Raw genomic sequence first — 16,204 nt, forward strand, 5'->3', positions numbered from 1 at the left:
CCTAGATTCTCATACATGATTTGTATGCCGCGATCCCATGGCCACTATTACAGTTAATTCTAGTGAATTAAAAATATGTAAATGGTGACACCATGTGGGAAGGCACAGGAGAATCTGAGAGGCAACGACTCGGGAAACAGACACAGAGAGGTGAGGTGGAGTCCAGTTGAGAACAGAGGACAACCAAACCGGTTGCGCACACAAACATTGTTTAGCATTGTTGCCTCTCATTCTAGATCTCACTCTTTCGCTTCTTCCGCTCCATCGCTCACGGGTCTTCTGTGGTCCACTGGCCAATTGCTGTTCTTCAGCTAGTCAGGCGAGAACATGTGATGAAAGGTCTCCCAGGAGCGTAGATGAGATGTAGTGTGGTCGAGGTCCACCATCTTGTCACAACAAGTCTTCATGGTGTGTTGCTATAGAGAGGTCTTCTCACTGCTCTTGACTGGTGCTGTTGTGGACAAAGACCAGACTGCAGTAAATAGAATAACTTGTGTGTCTGTTGAGACTCCAGTGCACAGTCTGGTCATACTTGGTCACGGATTCAGTACGTGCCTGAAACAACATTAATACTGGTCCACCGTGATCCAACACATCTTTACTAAATGCAAGTCTGATACGCAATTCAGTTTTTTATCTGTGTCTGTGTCCCTGGCTCTCAGGAGCAGGAAACAAACAATGTCTGCTATCCCTAGCAAAACCTCTTTTTCAGCCCATATCTTATATTATTTGGCATATGGACCTCCTCTTTTTTTGACCTTATCCTGCTGACAGCTATTCTTGCTGAGCTCTAGCAGACTCCAGCCCTAGCTCTCCCCCTGACACACTGTGTGTTACCCCGTGCAAATTACTTAACCTCCTACTGCCGAGTCTTTCGGCTGGGATGTAAAAATGAAGTGCACATGAGTTTCAACACACACACACACACACACAAGCTGTTATCATGGAAGGCTTCGCTATCATTCCAGATTTAGAGATGTACACTGCAGTTTTGTCTTGGTCCACAACAACGTCAGTCAGCTAGTGCGTAGTTCATCTCAGGATCGCTGAACTTTTCCTTGGATTGAATTATCTGCTGATAGATGGATGTTTTGTAAATTTTGGAAGACTGCGTACCGGTTTAATTAGTCCGGCATGTTCTGAGCCTCAAATCATCCCATGACAAAGCCCTGGAGCATGCAAAATTACGGTATCAGTTATAGAGAAATTATAACATCTCAGGATCTGCTTCGTTGGTACAAATCTTTGTATTTGCCTCCTGATTACATCAAATTACTGCAAAGTATACAGGGGATTCAGGAATCACGTGGTATTGTTGGATATTGCACAAAATGAAGAGATTGGGGAAAATTTAATTGGACAAACTGAAAAGCACAGATGTGAGACGGGCAAAATATTCCATGCAAACACAAGACCGTTCATTTGTCACTCAAAAGCAATCAAAATTATGAGAACAACTTAGTTATCATTTCTACAAGAGGTGGGGGTTTGCACCAAAGGGCATTCCGTTTCCTTAGTCAACGACATCTCATCATCTGAGTGACTTCAGTTGGTTTTGATTGGCGTGAAACTTGGCAGGAGCTCCCCATGCTGGGAATTACAGCACCGCACCTGGAGAATACGGAGGCCTACTTGGGCTCCAATTATCCGGCTGTAATTCATTCAAAGTCACTGTGAAGAAGCAGAGACTGACTCAGGATTTAATTTAATTTATTTTGTATTGATATTTTATTTTTTCAACTCTTAACCCCACCAATGTCGCAGGTTAATTAAAATGATTTTTAATGACACCCTGGAGAGACAGTCCTGAAGTATTGCTTTCAATCTTCTGGTCCTTCAGCGCCATGGCTTTCCAAAGTACATATTCAGTTTGGTGCTGCTGCCGTCGAGTCGAGATGGACTTGTGCCATGGCGTTCTCCAGTCTCTTAAATTACATCCCTCCCCAGGCGCAGTTTGTCCAAGGAAACACTACTTTACAGCCCTCTCCTTCAGCATTGCCTCCTGCATTTTGGGGCCGATTGGCGTTTTACCCAGCACTTTGGGGCCGATTGGCGTTATACCAGCACTTTGGGGACAAGTTTTACACCCTTGCATGGTACTTAGGTTAAATGTGGGGCAGGGGCATCAGTTATATAATTATTTCCAACAGATTGCACAATTAACAGGGAAAGAAAAACAATAACAACCAGTCCTAAAAGAAAAAAAGGAAAATAATAACTTTTAATGAAAGTGTCACCACTAAGCAAAGTACTTAAACAACAGATGGTTGTGTCTGACCTTGTCTTGTGGACGGTTGAGAAAAACGATTCCTGTAAAAGTGTCTGTGTGGTTCTACAGCAGATTAGTCTTTAGCTCTGGTTCATGACTGAAACTGGCAGAGGACCTGACTGTCAAAAACATGATCTTCATCGAAGTATTGTCGTCTTGTCTGTGTGTTTCCCAGATAATATAATCTTTGTCCAATAGTTACGGAGGAATCAGGCGTTTTCTGCTTTGATTTTTTGTGTTGGGTTTTTTGAGTGGCTTTTAGTTGGTTGAATCTTGGCCCAGCATGGGAGTGTAATATTTCCTATTTCATATTTTGCGATCGGGTTGTGTTTGGAAGAGATTTCTAAAAACTCTACAGGAAACAATTAAAAAACCTTATCGGTGGAATGTACAGAGCAATCAATCTTTCCATTAGAGATTTTTTGTATCCTAATCTCTATCTAAACATCATAACAACCAGTGATTTATATTCAAATACACAAATGGAAGCTAAAGTGTGGCCAAGATTGTCAGACTGGAGTGGATTTAAGTTTTATCTAACCACAAGAAAGATTTAAAAGCCACGAATTATGAATTAATCCACGCCTTAATCTTTGCCTAAAGAACCGGGTTAATGAAACATTGACTACTGGGTGACCTAGGAATACAATAGTCATGAATTACGGCTCAATGGCATCTCTGAAACCAGCCCAGATTCTTCCGCTTGTCACTCGGGTATTGGTTTGGAGATTGATCTTGTTCAGCTTTCTTTCAGATGTGGTCTTCTCGTGCAGAGACCATAGACACCGTCTGGGTGCAATCGAACTGATTTACAGTATTTAGTCTCTGGCTGAGGGCTGTGTTGTCTTGGGCGGCTCACCAGACTTTTATTTGCCCTCATTCCGTCTGGAATCGGCAGGCAGCTCTTTGAAATTAATTGATCAAGAATCTGGTTTATTATGGAAACATATTTTAACCGGCCTGGCTATAACTCAACATCAGAGAAAAGGAAGCTACATGTATAACACAGACATCTGTTATTTTCCATCAGGCTTTCAAGGCAGGGAGATTTGTTTTGTTATTATACGATTCTGACAAAAGAAAATGCATTTCTTCGGCTGCTGTGGCCCAATAGCAGCAGAATGCATTGATACATTAAGACAGTTTTCTTTCTGTTAACAAGTTTGCAAAATCCTTTTATCCAAATTAACTGCCAAAGATCAGGGAGTGAACAATGGCTTCTATAGTCACCCACAACACGTCCCTCACCTCATCAAAGGGACAGTAACTACATATCTTAGTTATCCATTCTATTTTTGAATTTTCCCAAATTGTCTCTTCAGCCACATCGCTGGGGAGTTTGTTCAGATTGTGACGCCTCTCTGTGTGAAGAAGTGTCTCCTGTTTTCTGTCTTGAATGCCTTGAAGCCCAATTTCCATTTGTGTCCCCGGGTGCGTGTGTCCCTGTTGATCTGGGAAAGCTCCTCTGGTTTGATGTGGTCGATGCCTTTCATGATTTTAAAGACTTGAATCAAGTCCCCACATAGTCTCCTCTGTTCCAGGGTGAAAAGGTTCAGTTCCTCAGTCTCTCAGTAGGACTTTCCCTTCAGACCTGGAATAAGTTTGGTTGCTCTCCTCTGAACTGCCTCTAGAGCAGCGATATCTTTCTTGAAGTGTGGAGCCCAGAACTGTCCACAGTATCCAGATGAGCTCTAACTAGTGCATTGTACAGTCTGAACATTACTGCCCCTGTTTTAAATTCTACACTTTTGACAATATACCCTAACATTTTGTTTGCCTTTTTTATTGCTTCCCCAAATTGTTTGGATGGAGAAAGTGAGGAGTCCACATAGACAGTATATATAGGAAGGTGTATAGATACTGCATATAGATATAGTACTGGCGTTGCTCAGTGGCAAGTCCCCTCTAGCAACATATAGCGCTGCATTCATATATCTCAATCTCCTGTCTAGGGCCTCGATCTCATTTGTCAGGGATCCAGCTTTAGTTTGTTTGTTTGTTTGTTTGTGGGGGGTGGGATTACATCCACTAAGTTTGTTTGTTGGTTTTGTAGCCACGAAAGCATTGTGTTTGTGTCACAGAAACCAGTGTTAATCTGGCACCAGCGTGGAAGTTATACATCATAAATAAATGTCAGCATTCGGATGTATAATCGGCAAAAAATGTGGAGCGCTCGGTTCAGGACTGCGGGTATTGATACTGAACCTGCCAAAACGTGTCACAACCATAATCCCCTGCCGCATGACATCAGGGGTGCAGAGTTCATCTGTGAGCAACTCTGGGCTGCCAGAGTCCTGTGTGTTACGATCCAGCACCAATAAATCAGGGGAGAGCAATTACAGTTTGGAAACGTTCCCCAAGTCTCGTCCCCGTTGATTTTGTGTGCTGCAATACAGGTTTATTAAAGCGATGCAGTCTGCACAGCCTGTAAACTCAAATTTAGTTCCTGGTACCTGATAACAGTCCAGCTTTTTGTTTGAACAGCCTGTCTCTGGCCAGCGGCATCCACAGCACTGCTGTAGCAATACCTTTCAAAGCACAGGTTGCAGGTTTATGTGAACCTCCCAGTTTAATCCCAGCTGACATACACCTAACCAGTGCACTTAAAAAATAACCTCCTTTTGGGTTTCCCCTCATTGTCTGCCTGAGTTGCTGATGTGCAAGATGGTTAATGAATCACATTTCTGCTCAGCATCGATGTGTAGATTGGCTCATGTCTTTACAGGAATGTTGGAAATTACAGAATGCTTCATTTTTTGCTCAGTCTATTTTTTCAGCTTTCTTTTTGTTGTTTTCCAGTTTTGTTGTTGTGTTTTCTTTCCCAACATTCCTGTCTTTGTGATTAACGCTCAAAAACTAGCACAACAAAATAAGATGCAGTTGTTGCTCTACCCTCCGACTACGGACACGACATTTAAAGCAGAAACGAGCACAAAAGAAAAAGTGTAATTTTGTGAGCTATGTGTTCATGATGTTAGCATCAAAGAGGAAAAAACAAGTGATTAATTTGCAGTTTGTTCTGATCACTGTACCTGTGTGAGGATCAGTAGACACAGAAATGCACTGATCTGCCTTGAGATGCTCTATGAAAAAGATGACGTGTCTCTGACAGATACCAGCTGATTCACGTCTCTGAGAAACTGGCCTCTGTTTACAGCGCCTTGCGTGACACAGCGAACGAGCGCCGCCTAGTGTTTAACTGGAACAAAGCAAATCTGGGCACAGATGGAACTACTGTATACAGCATTTATGACATCTTGTTTTGTTTTGTTTCTTGTATTGTTGTTTTTTTTAATTAATGAGCCTGAATTACATTTTTATTAGATAGTTTTCATCTTTAACCACAATATCATGAAAGAATTCACTTCCAAAGGACCAGGACATGTTTTACAAAGCTGAATTGCTTGCAGAGGGCTAAACTTGTCCAAATAATCTCTGTGTTGCGTTTTATAGTAATTGCTCTAGACAGGGTTTCTTGCTCTTCGTCTCTCTCTCTTCCTGACAGGCTACGGACAGGGCGGGTTAGGAGCGGGAGGCCTGGGTGGTGCTGGATTAGTGCCAGGAGGACTGGGGAAGGCCTACAAACCTGCAGGTATGGAATAAACAGCTTAAGGCAAAGTTACATTGGAGGAAACCCGTCTGGGATGAGGAGAGCTGTCGTGCACTTTTGAGTGTCGCCCTGGAACTTTTATGACAGCCGTAAATGAGATTGATGCTGCAGTTTGTCAGGTAAATTGTGTCGGGCTGTGATTGTAGATTGGGGCCCGGAGGCGGTGTTTCAGGGGCTGTTACTGCTCACAGCTGATCTCTCGTCCCCTGACAGGTTACGGCCAAGGAGCCTATGGGGCTGGGGGTTTTTTCCCGGGAGCTGGAGGATTGGGAGTGGGAGTGAAGCCTCCTAAGACAGGTACAATCCCAGGAAGCTTTGCAACACGGATCAGAAAGACTGTGGGAGCTTGTTTTTGTTTGTTTGTTCACGTGCTTGTGCTTGAATCCCATTTAAACATTTTCTAAGATCCTTCGTGTTGCTGTTGTGTGGTGTTGTGCTGCTGTTTCTTACTCTTCTTTCTCTTTTGCAGGCCTTGGTGGAGCAGGTCAGCCGGTGCCCGGAGTCCTGCCTGGGACAGGTGAGTCTGACACAGAGATGGCTGAGGAGAAACTGATATCAGAGCACCGATAAACAATCCCACTGAAACGGCCCAGACAATGCCGGCAACCTGTGAGGAACTCCTTTCTGTAGAGTTCATGACATTAATATATTTAAATAACGATCAAATCCTGCCAGGGTGTGTCTCCTCCTAAAGCCAGACCCCCTTAGAATCAGCCCTTTGTGTTTTAAGAGATTAATCTGTCCGCATGAGACACAACCCAAATCAATGACTCTGCAACCTGTCATCGTCTGTGTACCACTGTATCCAGTCGCTTGTTAACCAGGCTAATGGGTTGTTGGATTGTCCTAATGATTCATATTTTAATGTACTGGTTACAGGTGGCACCAGAAAAGCTCTTAAACTGGGAGGTAGGGGCTGGAGCCGTTGTGTGGTTCCCTTTAAGCTTTAAAGCAGAGGACCTAATACTTAACGAATGCTACTAAGACCATTTCTATATTCAGTGTGAGCGTCATTAATGACTATCAATTGCTTTAATTAAAAATTCTCTATAGAAACGTATTAATCACCCTCCTGAGGGAAGCAAGCTTAACTTTAAGAAGCTGCCCTTGTGTGGACTAATATGCTACGTGTTTGTCTTAGGAAGTGTCTTCTCTGTGCTTTCCAGATGCATGATCTGCCAAATATATATCTAAATCAGCAGATTAATGTGTATTATTGAAATTGTATGTAGTGTAGAGTATATGCTTTATAACATTGGTCTCTGAGATGTATAAGTGTGTTATAGGTGTCTGTAATAGATGGCGGTAACACTATAATACAAATAGTTTCTAAAATTGTCACAAACCATTAATACTTCCATTCATAAATTATCAATAAACCTTTGAAAGATACGATTTATCATTTATAATAAAGATTTGAAACCAAATAGTGTTATGGCATCTCCCAATAATGATGTTCAATTTGTTTTCTATAAATTATACAGTACATCATATTATAAAGGTTTATTGATAATTTATTACTGTTTTATAATCTATTTACCCATCATTTACTTATGATAATGTAATATAAAGTGATACCTCAATGGCTAACATTAATGCACATGAATTGATTAATAGCTGGTTCAGGGAAATGATAAAGGCCTGGTATAAATGAAAACAGAAGACCTTGTTCTCTGAGACGAGGCCGGGAAAAGTTAAGTAAAAAACAAATAAACAAAATATATATACATATACATATATAGGTGGAGTTTGGGGATATAGGGTCCGTGTTTTAACCATGGTTGCTTTTAGAAATTGAAACCACAAACCTGCAAATGCCTTTGACATGAAGCCTTGTTGTTCCTCTGAGTGTCTTCTTTACTGCTGTCTGGCAGTTCCTGGCGCAGGAGGGACGGGGGTTGGGGGAGCCGGAGGGACTCAGCCAGGGCTGCTACCAGGTAGGATCTCAGCAGCAGAAACGGCAGTCAATCCAAACCAAGGCCCTGCTGTAACTCTCAGAGGCTTTTAACCAAGTTGTGGGTTTTATGACCTGGGTGCTGCAGCAGAGTCTCCGGTGAAGAACAGAAAAGGTCTTTCCCTCTGAAGTGTGCTGTAGTACTGACACAAACATTAGTTTTATTGTGAGGATGTGATTGAATCGCACTGTATTATTTGTTTGGTCTAAGGTGGCATTCCCATGTGAAGTCAAGGCCATGCTTTCTCTAAGTGGGGCAGACAGATAGTCGAATGACATACGTGTGATGCATCTCGTATGTTGTTTGTAGAGGCACTTACAGACTATGGGGTTTGCCCCCAATCATCCTCTCTTGCCCTGTATCAGTCAGTTGGGTTTCAAACACATTTCTGGAGATGCCAGTGCTTTATTTACATAGACATTGTGTGACATTATCAATGTAACATCATTGTCAATACATAGTTATTGGTGTAATATGTGGGTGATTGATGGTCTGTCTCTCTTGCTCTGTCAGGAGGCATTCCCCAGACTGGCCTTCCCCAGGCAGGGCTGGGAGCTGGAGGAAAAGCCCCAAAAGTGCCAGGTAAGGAACCGCAAGAACGTTTGTCACCCTGTCAAGTGTGTGAACGTCCTGTAAAAATGGCTGCCTCTTACCTGAGCTTGTACCCATCTCCACCTTCCCTTCCTGTTGTGTTTTTTCTTCCCTCCCCAATGCTCATGTGGTTGCACTGCAAAGGTGTGGGAGTTCCAGGAATCTACCAAGGTGGCGTCCTCCCTGGACAAGGTGCGTGTCTCCAGAATTTCTGTATTGTTTTCAGAACTAAAAGCCATCAAAGTTTCATTTAAAGCGAAACACAAATCCTAATCTGAACACCATGCATCCAACTGCACTGAATAAAAGCCTGCGGTCTTGTTTTGTAGGTTATGCTGGACGGGGTATTCTGCCTGGTGTGCCGACTGGAACTGGAGTGAAACCGAAATCATGTGAGACCTGAACACATTTCCTGTATTCTTTCAGGGACAGGGTACAAGTGTTGGTGTCCTCACAGAGAGCTAATGGAGCATAGGAATGCGGATAGAGTTCAGGAAGCCTCTCTATGGCTTCTGGTCCTGTACCTCGTAATTCCAACCAGAACCTTGTGGCCCTCATCATTCAAACCCAGGCCCAGATTCAACTGCACACCTCATTCTACCCCAAGGATCTCCAAATCCAAATGTAGAAATTTATGGTGGATTGGGTCGACCCCAACAAACCCCTTGGCATAACACACCAGAAATGTTACATATGGGATTTTCCACTGGCATGTGGGTTGGGATTTGGCCTCCCGAATAACACAGCTGGGCTTTGCCACCACGAGAAAAACTTGACTACTTTTTCTTTCTTTGTCTTTTTCTAGATGCTGGCGCTGACGGTGGAGTGTATGGTGGTGGGTTATTATTATTATTATTATTATTATTATTATTATTAGTAATAATAATAATAATAGTAATATTTTCTCTTGGACAAATCTGTATATCAGGTAAGGAAATGGATAAGTGTGGTGGGAAGTGAATGCCGCGTGACTTGCTTGTTTGCACAGGCTACCGCGGTGGATACGGAGGGCCGAGGCAGCCGGGAGTCTTCTATGGGTACCCCATCAAAACACCGAAAGCTCCAGGTAATATGATAATGGCAACTTTACTACCTCTTACTTTCACTCTACGTCAGGTCAGCGGTGGGCAGCCCTGGTCCCGGTGAGGAGGGGATGTCTTTTGGATTTTGTTCCAACTCGACTCTCAATTATTGATTTGCTGAATTGAACCAATCAAGTCTCCACGCTGTGAGCAGAGCGGGGTGGACATGTCCAGAGCCCTTTAAAACCTGCTGGACGGACCTCGGCACTCCAGGACCAGGGCTGCCCACTGCTTCGCTCGGTCTTTGGCCGATCTGTATCATATGGAGGGCATAAGGGGTTTGTGAACAAATACAGGCATGATACATAAAGGAATCGGAGCATCTGGGCTTACCAGCAGGGGTGAGAGAGGTTTTCCTCTCTGGTCTGGCAGTAGTGTCCATAGGAACGGTTGACTAAGACCTTGACCCATTTGAAGGAAAAGAGTTTATCTTCAGCTGGGGAAATGAGCTGAGGATTTATAAAGGAGCAGGAAGGGAGAAACCAGCAAACCAGATTGGTTTTTGTGTTTGTACATTTCTCACGGACTGCAAGCAGTGTGTGTCACACTCGGACTACCGTGATACCCTACATACCGCAAACATTTGCGTGTCTGCTTTGTGTCAAAACAAAACACACTTTCAGCAGGACAAAAATGCAACAAGTGTAGACGTAGCATAACCAACTAAACTGTAAATGCTTCTGAAAGCCTTTGCTCTCTCTAAGAAACTGCCACTTTGCCACAAACTTGGGGCAAATATCCACAGAATTCATCTTCCTGGGGTTCATTTGTGATCTGCTGTCTAGAGGTATCTGTTCCCCTCTAGTAACTGAGGGTCGACAGAGACCAAGCCTCATTCGAATTGGACACCCTCATGTTAATGAGTAAATGAGTCGAGTGTGGCGCAGGTCGGGGATTATTTAAACTGAGCATTGTTCCATGTCTCTGGGGTCGTCTCTTTAGCCAGCAGAATTGATGATGATGTCGTGGGTGCTAATTGGCGGCTAATGGTGGCTCCATGCCGGGAATAATGCAGGGAATAATGGTTTCGCAGGAATAACTGAATTACCCTCCAGACGCTCAGGCATTAGACTGATTGCATTGGCCACGAGCCATTCGCAGCGGGACTTGGGGATCTGAACAGACTGACAAGCGTTACTTTTGTACCAAGGTCTCATTGTAATATCTACCACCTATTTTGCAATGTTGCTCAATATGATATCAGATTATGTGACCTAGTCTCACCCGCTAGGTCTTTCTTCGAATGCCGTGACCTCTGCGGTTTGCACTGTGCTCTGGTGTTGTGTAATGCAGATCTCCCAGCAGACTGGACAACACGTCTGCATCTCCCCAAAGCTAGTGTACGGGGCAGCAGTGGTGCATTGAGCTGAATCATAGCTGTGGATGAGAAGATCTGGGGAAGGAGAGAGAAATAAGTATTTTGTTTTTATGTCTAAATGCTGTTACTGAGTCTCTCTGTTTGTCCTCGACAGGTGCCTTTGGATCTCAGTACGGAGGCAAACTTCCATACGGTAGGCCACCGTCCCTTCCCCGCCATACCAAACCCTCAGTCCTGGTGGGCAGCAGCCTGATTGTGTGTGTGTGTTCCAGGTTATGGAGGCTATGGAGCTGGACTGGGAGGAGCGACTGGACTGGGAGGAGCAACTGGACTGGGAGGAGTGACTGGACTGGGAGGAGCGACTGGGCTGCCCGGTGGAGGAGTAGCAGGGGCAGGAACGAAGCCAGGATACCCCACCGGCACTGGTAGGTTGAAAGGTGTGAAATTGCAGACCCTGGAGTCAACAGTGAGGCTTGAACGACCCTACAGTGTTATAGGATACTAGAAATTGCAGCTGTTGAAGAGGCAGCGACAGTGGAGAACTAATCTGATCATCATTCCTTCGATTATGAGTTCAGTTCAGTAATTTACAGTAACCCCGTTGGTGTCCCTGTCCCCTCCAGGTGTGGGGCTGCAGGGGTTGTCTCCAGCGCAAGCCAAAGCTGCTAAATACGGTGAGTCCCGGCCACAGGGTCTCGCCCACGGCCCGGTCATTAGAGCTCTGCTGGTGTTTCAGTTGGCTGGACTGAGTGCTGTGTCCTATTGCAGGTGCTGCTTATCCCGGAGGACTGGGGGTGCCCGTCGGGGGGGTGTACCAGCCAGGGGGCTTGTATCCCGGAGGTGAGTGTGAGACCCTTTGCTGTGTGTGATTGTTATTGACCACCAGAGGGGGCCGTAAAAACAATGAATAAAGAATATGAATCATGGAGATTGTTTGGGTTGTCTTGAATTGTTTAAGACAATGCTCTTTGTGTTGCAGGCTATGGCCAGGCCGGCGCTAAAGCAGCCAAATATGGTATGGACCTCTTCTCATTCACAGTCCGAGTCCGTTGTTGATTTTCAGCAGAATGTGAAGTTCACACCTCGGCTGAGTTATATAACTCTCTCTCTCTCTCTCTCTCTGTTACAGGTGTGCCCGGGCAAGTGCCGGGGGCTGGCGTGTCTGGCATACCAGGGGCTGTGCCGGGAGTTGTGCCGGGGGTTGTGCCGGGGGTTGTCCCGGGAACAGCTGGGACAGGAGTACCAGTTCTTCCAGGGGGGAAACCAGGTATACCTTTTCATCCTTGACTCTGTCAGGTTCCTTCCTAGATCATGAGTTAAGAGGGATCCTGATATGGGACCAGGAAAGTGACTTTTTCACCTCTCACAGTGATAGCAATAGGAATCAAATACGTATATTTGCCAGTTTCAGTTTGATAGATGTGTCCATGGCTTTGTGTTCTTCTATTCTCTTTCTGAGCTAATTAATCTTAATTCTTCAAAACAGCCTCAGTCAATAGCTCCTCTCCTGATTTGCTACCAAGACCACTAGACACTGTACTCTTTTACCATCAGTCTCCTCTTTATCCAACTTTATCTGTGGTACCTCAGGGCTCAGAGAACTGACAGCAACAGTCTCTATATCTTTCCATCTATAATCACACTGGATGCAAATATATATTTTTTCTTCATGATAACCTTCTTCAAACTGTATTTTACAGCTAAGGGGCCAACGTTGGCACCTGGAGGAACTCAAATCCCAGGTATAAATATATATTTAAAAAGTTGAAGCAACATACGCATCAAAAGCATCAAATCAGATGTTTTACGCCACAGGTCTGATTCATAAAGTGCTTTACTGTACTCTTTGTAATCATCTATTGATAGTGTAGATTTCACAGCCCATTCCAACTGCATTTTAAAGTTAGCAGGTTATTGTGCTATAGTTTCATACCTTTAATCCAGCTTTATGTTTGTAGTAAGTCAATCTACTATTACTTAGACAGCAGTCAGTCTGTGTGTGGGTGTTTAGTCTCATAGAAAGAAAGAATGCTATTTTCCAAGACATCTTTTGAAACAATTCCTGAGCCTTTCCGTGGTGTTCTGCATCCTGAAACTATAACCAGCTACAGCTAACGTTCTCTCTCACGCAGCACCGCTACACACTAATTCTGCATCACCGTTCTTTACACCCCAGCTGCACAGTAGTAGTTGGTACTCCTCCACCCTCGATCGTAGACGTTCATGATGTTGCAAATGCAATTTCAGGCTTGAAGAACTGGAAACAGGAGTCGGCTTAAAGCTTAGTTCTCATACATATTTCAAAGGAGAAATAAAGAAACCCTTTTATTTCCCGAGGGATGAGACTTATTGTTAAGCTATGAACAGTGAGAGGGTCTCCAAATCATTTATTGTGTTGAACTGTACATCACAGTAACGCACAGACCTACAAAACTGTGTGCAGTGTGCAGTCGCAGCTGTGGGGTGAAGCTGAAACCTGTTGTTTTTTGGCAGGAGTAACATCCTTTGTATCACCTGGAGGCAAAACCCCTAAACCCAGTAAGGTTTACTGTGCATTGCATGTCAAACCTTGGCTTTCCTTCTCTGATTTCTGCAAAAAAAAACAACCGAAAACTGCTTGAGTTTTCCACACTAACCCCACCAGGGCCACTGCTCTAAAAAGTTGCTCTCGGATTCTGCTATTAGGTGAAATGTGGCGACGCTGTCTCTGTGCCAATCTGGCCTCTCCTGACTGACCGACTCCAGTATAAGAAACCCTGATGGTTGTGTGTTAGAGTAGACCAGGGTTCTGCAGTCACGATCTCGAGCCACTTATTGAGTCTAGAACATATTAACACGTCCTTCCTGTTTCTACACTGACAAATAAATCCTGCAGAAATTGAAATCTCCAAGATCGAGGTAGCGAGACCCCAGAATAATTACTTTGTCACTTATACATTGAAGACATTGAAGACAATCATTCAAGTTCCCAAATATATGTTGCTTAATATTGTGGTTATTTTTTCCCCGTTTTTTTTCTTCTTTCCTTTGCAGTTGCCACAGGGGTTGTTCAACCAGGTAATTATTATTTAAGTAATAATTTAATTTATTGTACTTATTTTTTGAAGAGGGGACAAAGGTGAGGTATTTTAACACCACAGTGTGACTAACTTGATAAATCCACTAGTATGAGTAAGAATAATAATCCCATTTTCTTTTTTCAACAGGTGGAGTCGGTGTCGTACAGCCAGGTTCTGGAGTTCTGCAGCCAGGTTCTGGTAAACATGATTTTGCTGTGTTTCTCTTCCTTTCACTGTTTTATAATTGGACAGAAATAGTACAGTTTCTTTCTTTGGGGGGCTTCTATCTGCCCAGCCCACCTGCACTCCCAGAGAGCACTTTTCCATATATCATGCAATGCGAGTCACGTCCCGACCTCCCGGCCCGATCTCTGTTCTCTGCTCTCAATGAATCCAGCTGGATTTGGGAAACCTCAGCCCAACGCTGGGGAGCTGAGCACCGTTTCTCCCCCTTCGGATTCTCTCTGCTTCTCTTACGCTTCCTTGTTTTCCTCCGTGTTGCTCACAGCGCCCAGCAGGGTCGTAAAGGTCTCTCCTTCCTTCTCAGCCCTTCCCCTCCGCTACCCTTAGTCTCCTCATGGCTATTCCTGCTTCCCCTTTTCCCACAGCACCCTGCACCCCTGTCCCTGTCTACCATCTCCTACTTCTGCTTTTGTCTGCCCTGAAACCTCCTCCAAACGAGCCCCTACAGCCACGCTGGTGTTGCCTACAAGGGCCCAGGTGCCCAGAGGTTAAAGGCACACCCCCATGGTGGTGTTCGATATCCTGCGTCTGCTGTCCTACTCCCGGCTCTAAAGGGAATCGATGGCTCCGTCTCAGAGTCTGAACCGCGAGGTCGTGTCTCCAGTCCAGGCGGGTCTGACGGCGTTCCTCTCAGTGTGTTGAGGAGCACTCTTGGCAGGAGGGCTTCTAGGCGGCGATCCTGTTTCTATTGGAATGGATTGTGTTGTACAGAAAACAGATCAATGTTGACGATGCACTGATCAAGTGTTCATCTCTCTCTCTTTCTCTCTCTCTCTCTCTCTTCTGTTCTCAGTGGGTACGGGAGGACAGCCAGTTGGTGGTATTGGTGGTACATCTTCTTTTTCAGTCATTTTATTAAACTCAGAACAGGTTTTTGAATAACAAGCTATTCTTCCATTCTACTTTTAGTTCCTATACGTTTGGTTGTTGTTTTTTAAATCCAGGAACTTACCCATGTTGTGTTTTTCAGTTCACTTTTTATCAGATTGTGAAAAAACAAACAACAAAAGGCGTGTGCAACAAGAAATGTAGCTGTGGTTTGGCAGTGGTTACCTCTACCCAATCGTTCGGTTTATTACATCATGTTAAAACCGCAGTATTTAATAACGAGGGGTGCCATATCCAAAGTTACCACAAGATGGAGCCAAAACGAGAAGTTGTCTCTCAACTCCAATAATACACAAACCTCATGGGCTGAGTTTATATTGCATCCCATAATCCAGCACACTCTGATCAAATAGTGCTCTATTGTTTTCTATAATATTTAATAATAATATCAATAATAGTAATAACAATATATTTTTTGTTTTACAGTTGGTGCTAAAGCTTCCAAACCTGCAGGTAATGATTCTCTGTCTTTTCTCTTTTATATAAAGGAGGACTAAAAACAAGGAGTAGTTCCTTGTTCAGAAACCTGTCCCTATTAACGATTTGTGTACAACTGTCCTGTCTGGGCTTTTTGTGTGACTTCTGATTATATTTTAAATTAAATGAAGTAACATGTGAAGTCAATTGGATTCAAATGGACACAGCACAGCTAGGGTCAAATAACTAACTTCACATAGACAGTTTTCCTAGTTTAAAATATAATATTAATAATATATAATTGATATATGTATTGTACTGAACCCAGTGCTGTGCTGAACACATCTCTGCACAAGATCACACTGTGGCATCGTTACAATGGTGCCCGAGCTCATCGCAGATCAATACTAACTCATTTTCTAGTTCATGTTAAGCGTGAGTTGAGCCCTGTCTCAGTTTCCAGATTCCAAGCAGCACTGGGAATTGATTTGTAGTCTATCAATATGAATTGCACTGCATTTTAAGTTCTCGAATCAGCATTTTCAAGCCCTTTTGCAGAGGCAATCCTTTAAGTGGCACTGTCTCTGTCTGGACTGTGGCAGCGAGGTGCAGTCAACAATAAAAGCAGTCTTTTCTGTCACAATTCAGGTGGATACCCATTTGGTCAAGTGTACGGACAGGGTATGTATGAAGCAGAGAAACACGATGTGCCTGATCTGTCCAAAACTCACCGTTAACAATTGTTAACATCAGTGGCGTATAAACCCATATC

The 16,204-nt window shown here is 43.9% G+C and overlaps 1 protein-coding gene across 7 annotated transcripts in view; it reads left to right on the forward strand.

Moving 5' to 3' along the window:
* elna (elastin a) overlaps positions 1–16,204 on the forward strand; it is a 46,902-nt gene that overhangs the window by 18,283 nt on the left and 12,415 nt on the right. For 3 of the 7 annotated variants that reach the window (XM_066695361.1, XM_066695364.1, XM_066695362.1), the window contains exons 6-28: positions 5,775–5,861; positions 6,093–6,176; positions 6,349–6,396; positions 6,759–6,788; positions 7,754–7,816; positions 8,348–8,416; positions 8,570–8,617; positions 8,755–8,817; positions 9,231–9,260; positions 9,414–9,491; positions 10,980–11,018; positions 11,098–11,250; positions 11,449–11,499; positions 11,594–11,665; positions 11,805–11,840; positions 11,955–12,092; positions 12,526–12,567; positions 13,319–13,363; positions 13,859–13,882; positions 14,032–14,082; positions 14,921–14,956; positions 15,442–15,468; positions 16,081–16,113. In XM_066695361.1, coding sequence (XP_066551458.1) covers positions 5,775–5,861; positions 6,093–6,176; positions 6,349–6,396; positions 6,759–6,788; positions 7,754–7,816; positions 8,348–8,416; positions 8,570–8,617; positions 8,755–8,817; positions 9,231–9,260; positions 9,414–9,491; positions 10,980–11,018; positions 11,098–11,250; positions 11,449–11,499; positions 11,594–11,665; positions 11,805–11,840; positions 11,955–12,092; positions 12,526–12,567; positions 13,319–13,363; positions 13,859–13,882; positions 14,032–14,082; positions 14,921–14,956; positions 15,442–15,468; positions 16,081–16,113 — 1,347 coding nt within the window. The remainder of the gene's footprint in view (positions 1–5,774; positions 5,862–6,092; positions 6,177–6,348; positions 6,397–6,758; positions 6,789–7,753; positions 7,817–8,347; positions 8,417–8,569; positions 8,618–8,754; positions 8,818–9,230; positions 9,261–9,413; positions 9,492–10,979; positions 11,019–11,097; positions 11,251–11,448; positions 11,500–11,593; positions 11,666–11,804; positions 11,841–11,954; positions 12,093–12,525; positions 12,568–13,318; positions 13,364–13,858; positions 13,883–14,031; positions 14,083–14,920; positions 14,957–15,441; positions 15,469–16,080; positions 16,114–16,204) is intronic. The other 4 variants (XM_066695365.1, XM_066695363.1, XM_066695366.1 and 1 more) reach the window with 4 other exon arrangements.

This window comes from Amia ocellicauda, chromosome 22, assembly GCF_036373705.1.
Source record: "Amia ocellicauda isolate fAmiCal2 chromosome 22, fAmiCal2.hap1, whole genome shotgun sequence".
NCBI classification, from domain to species: Eukaryota; Metazoa; Chordata; class Actinopteri; order Amiiformes; family Amiidae; genus Amia; species Amia ocellicauda.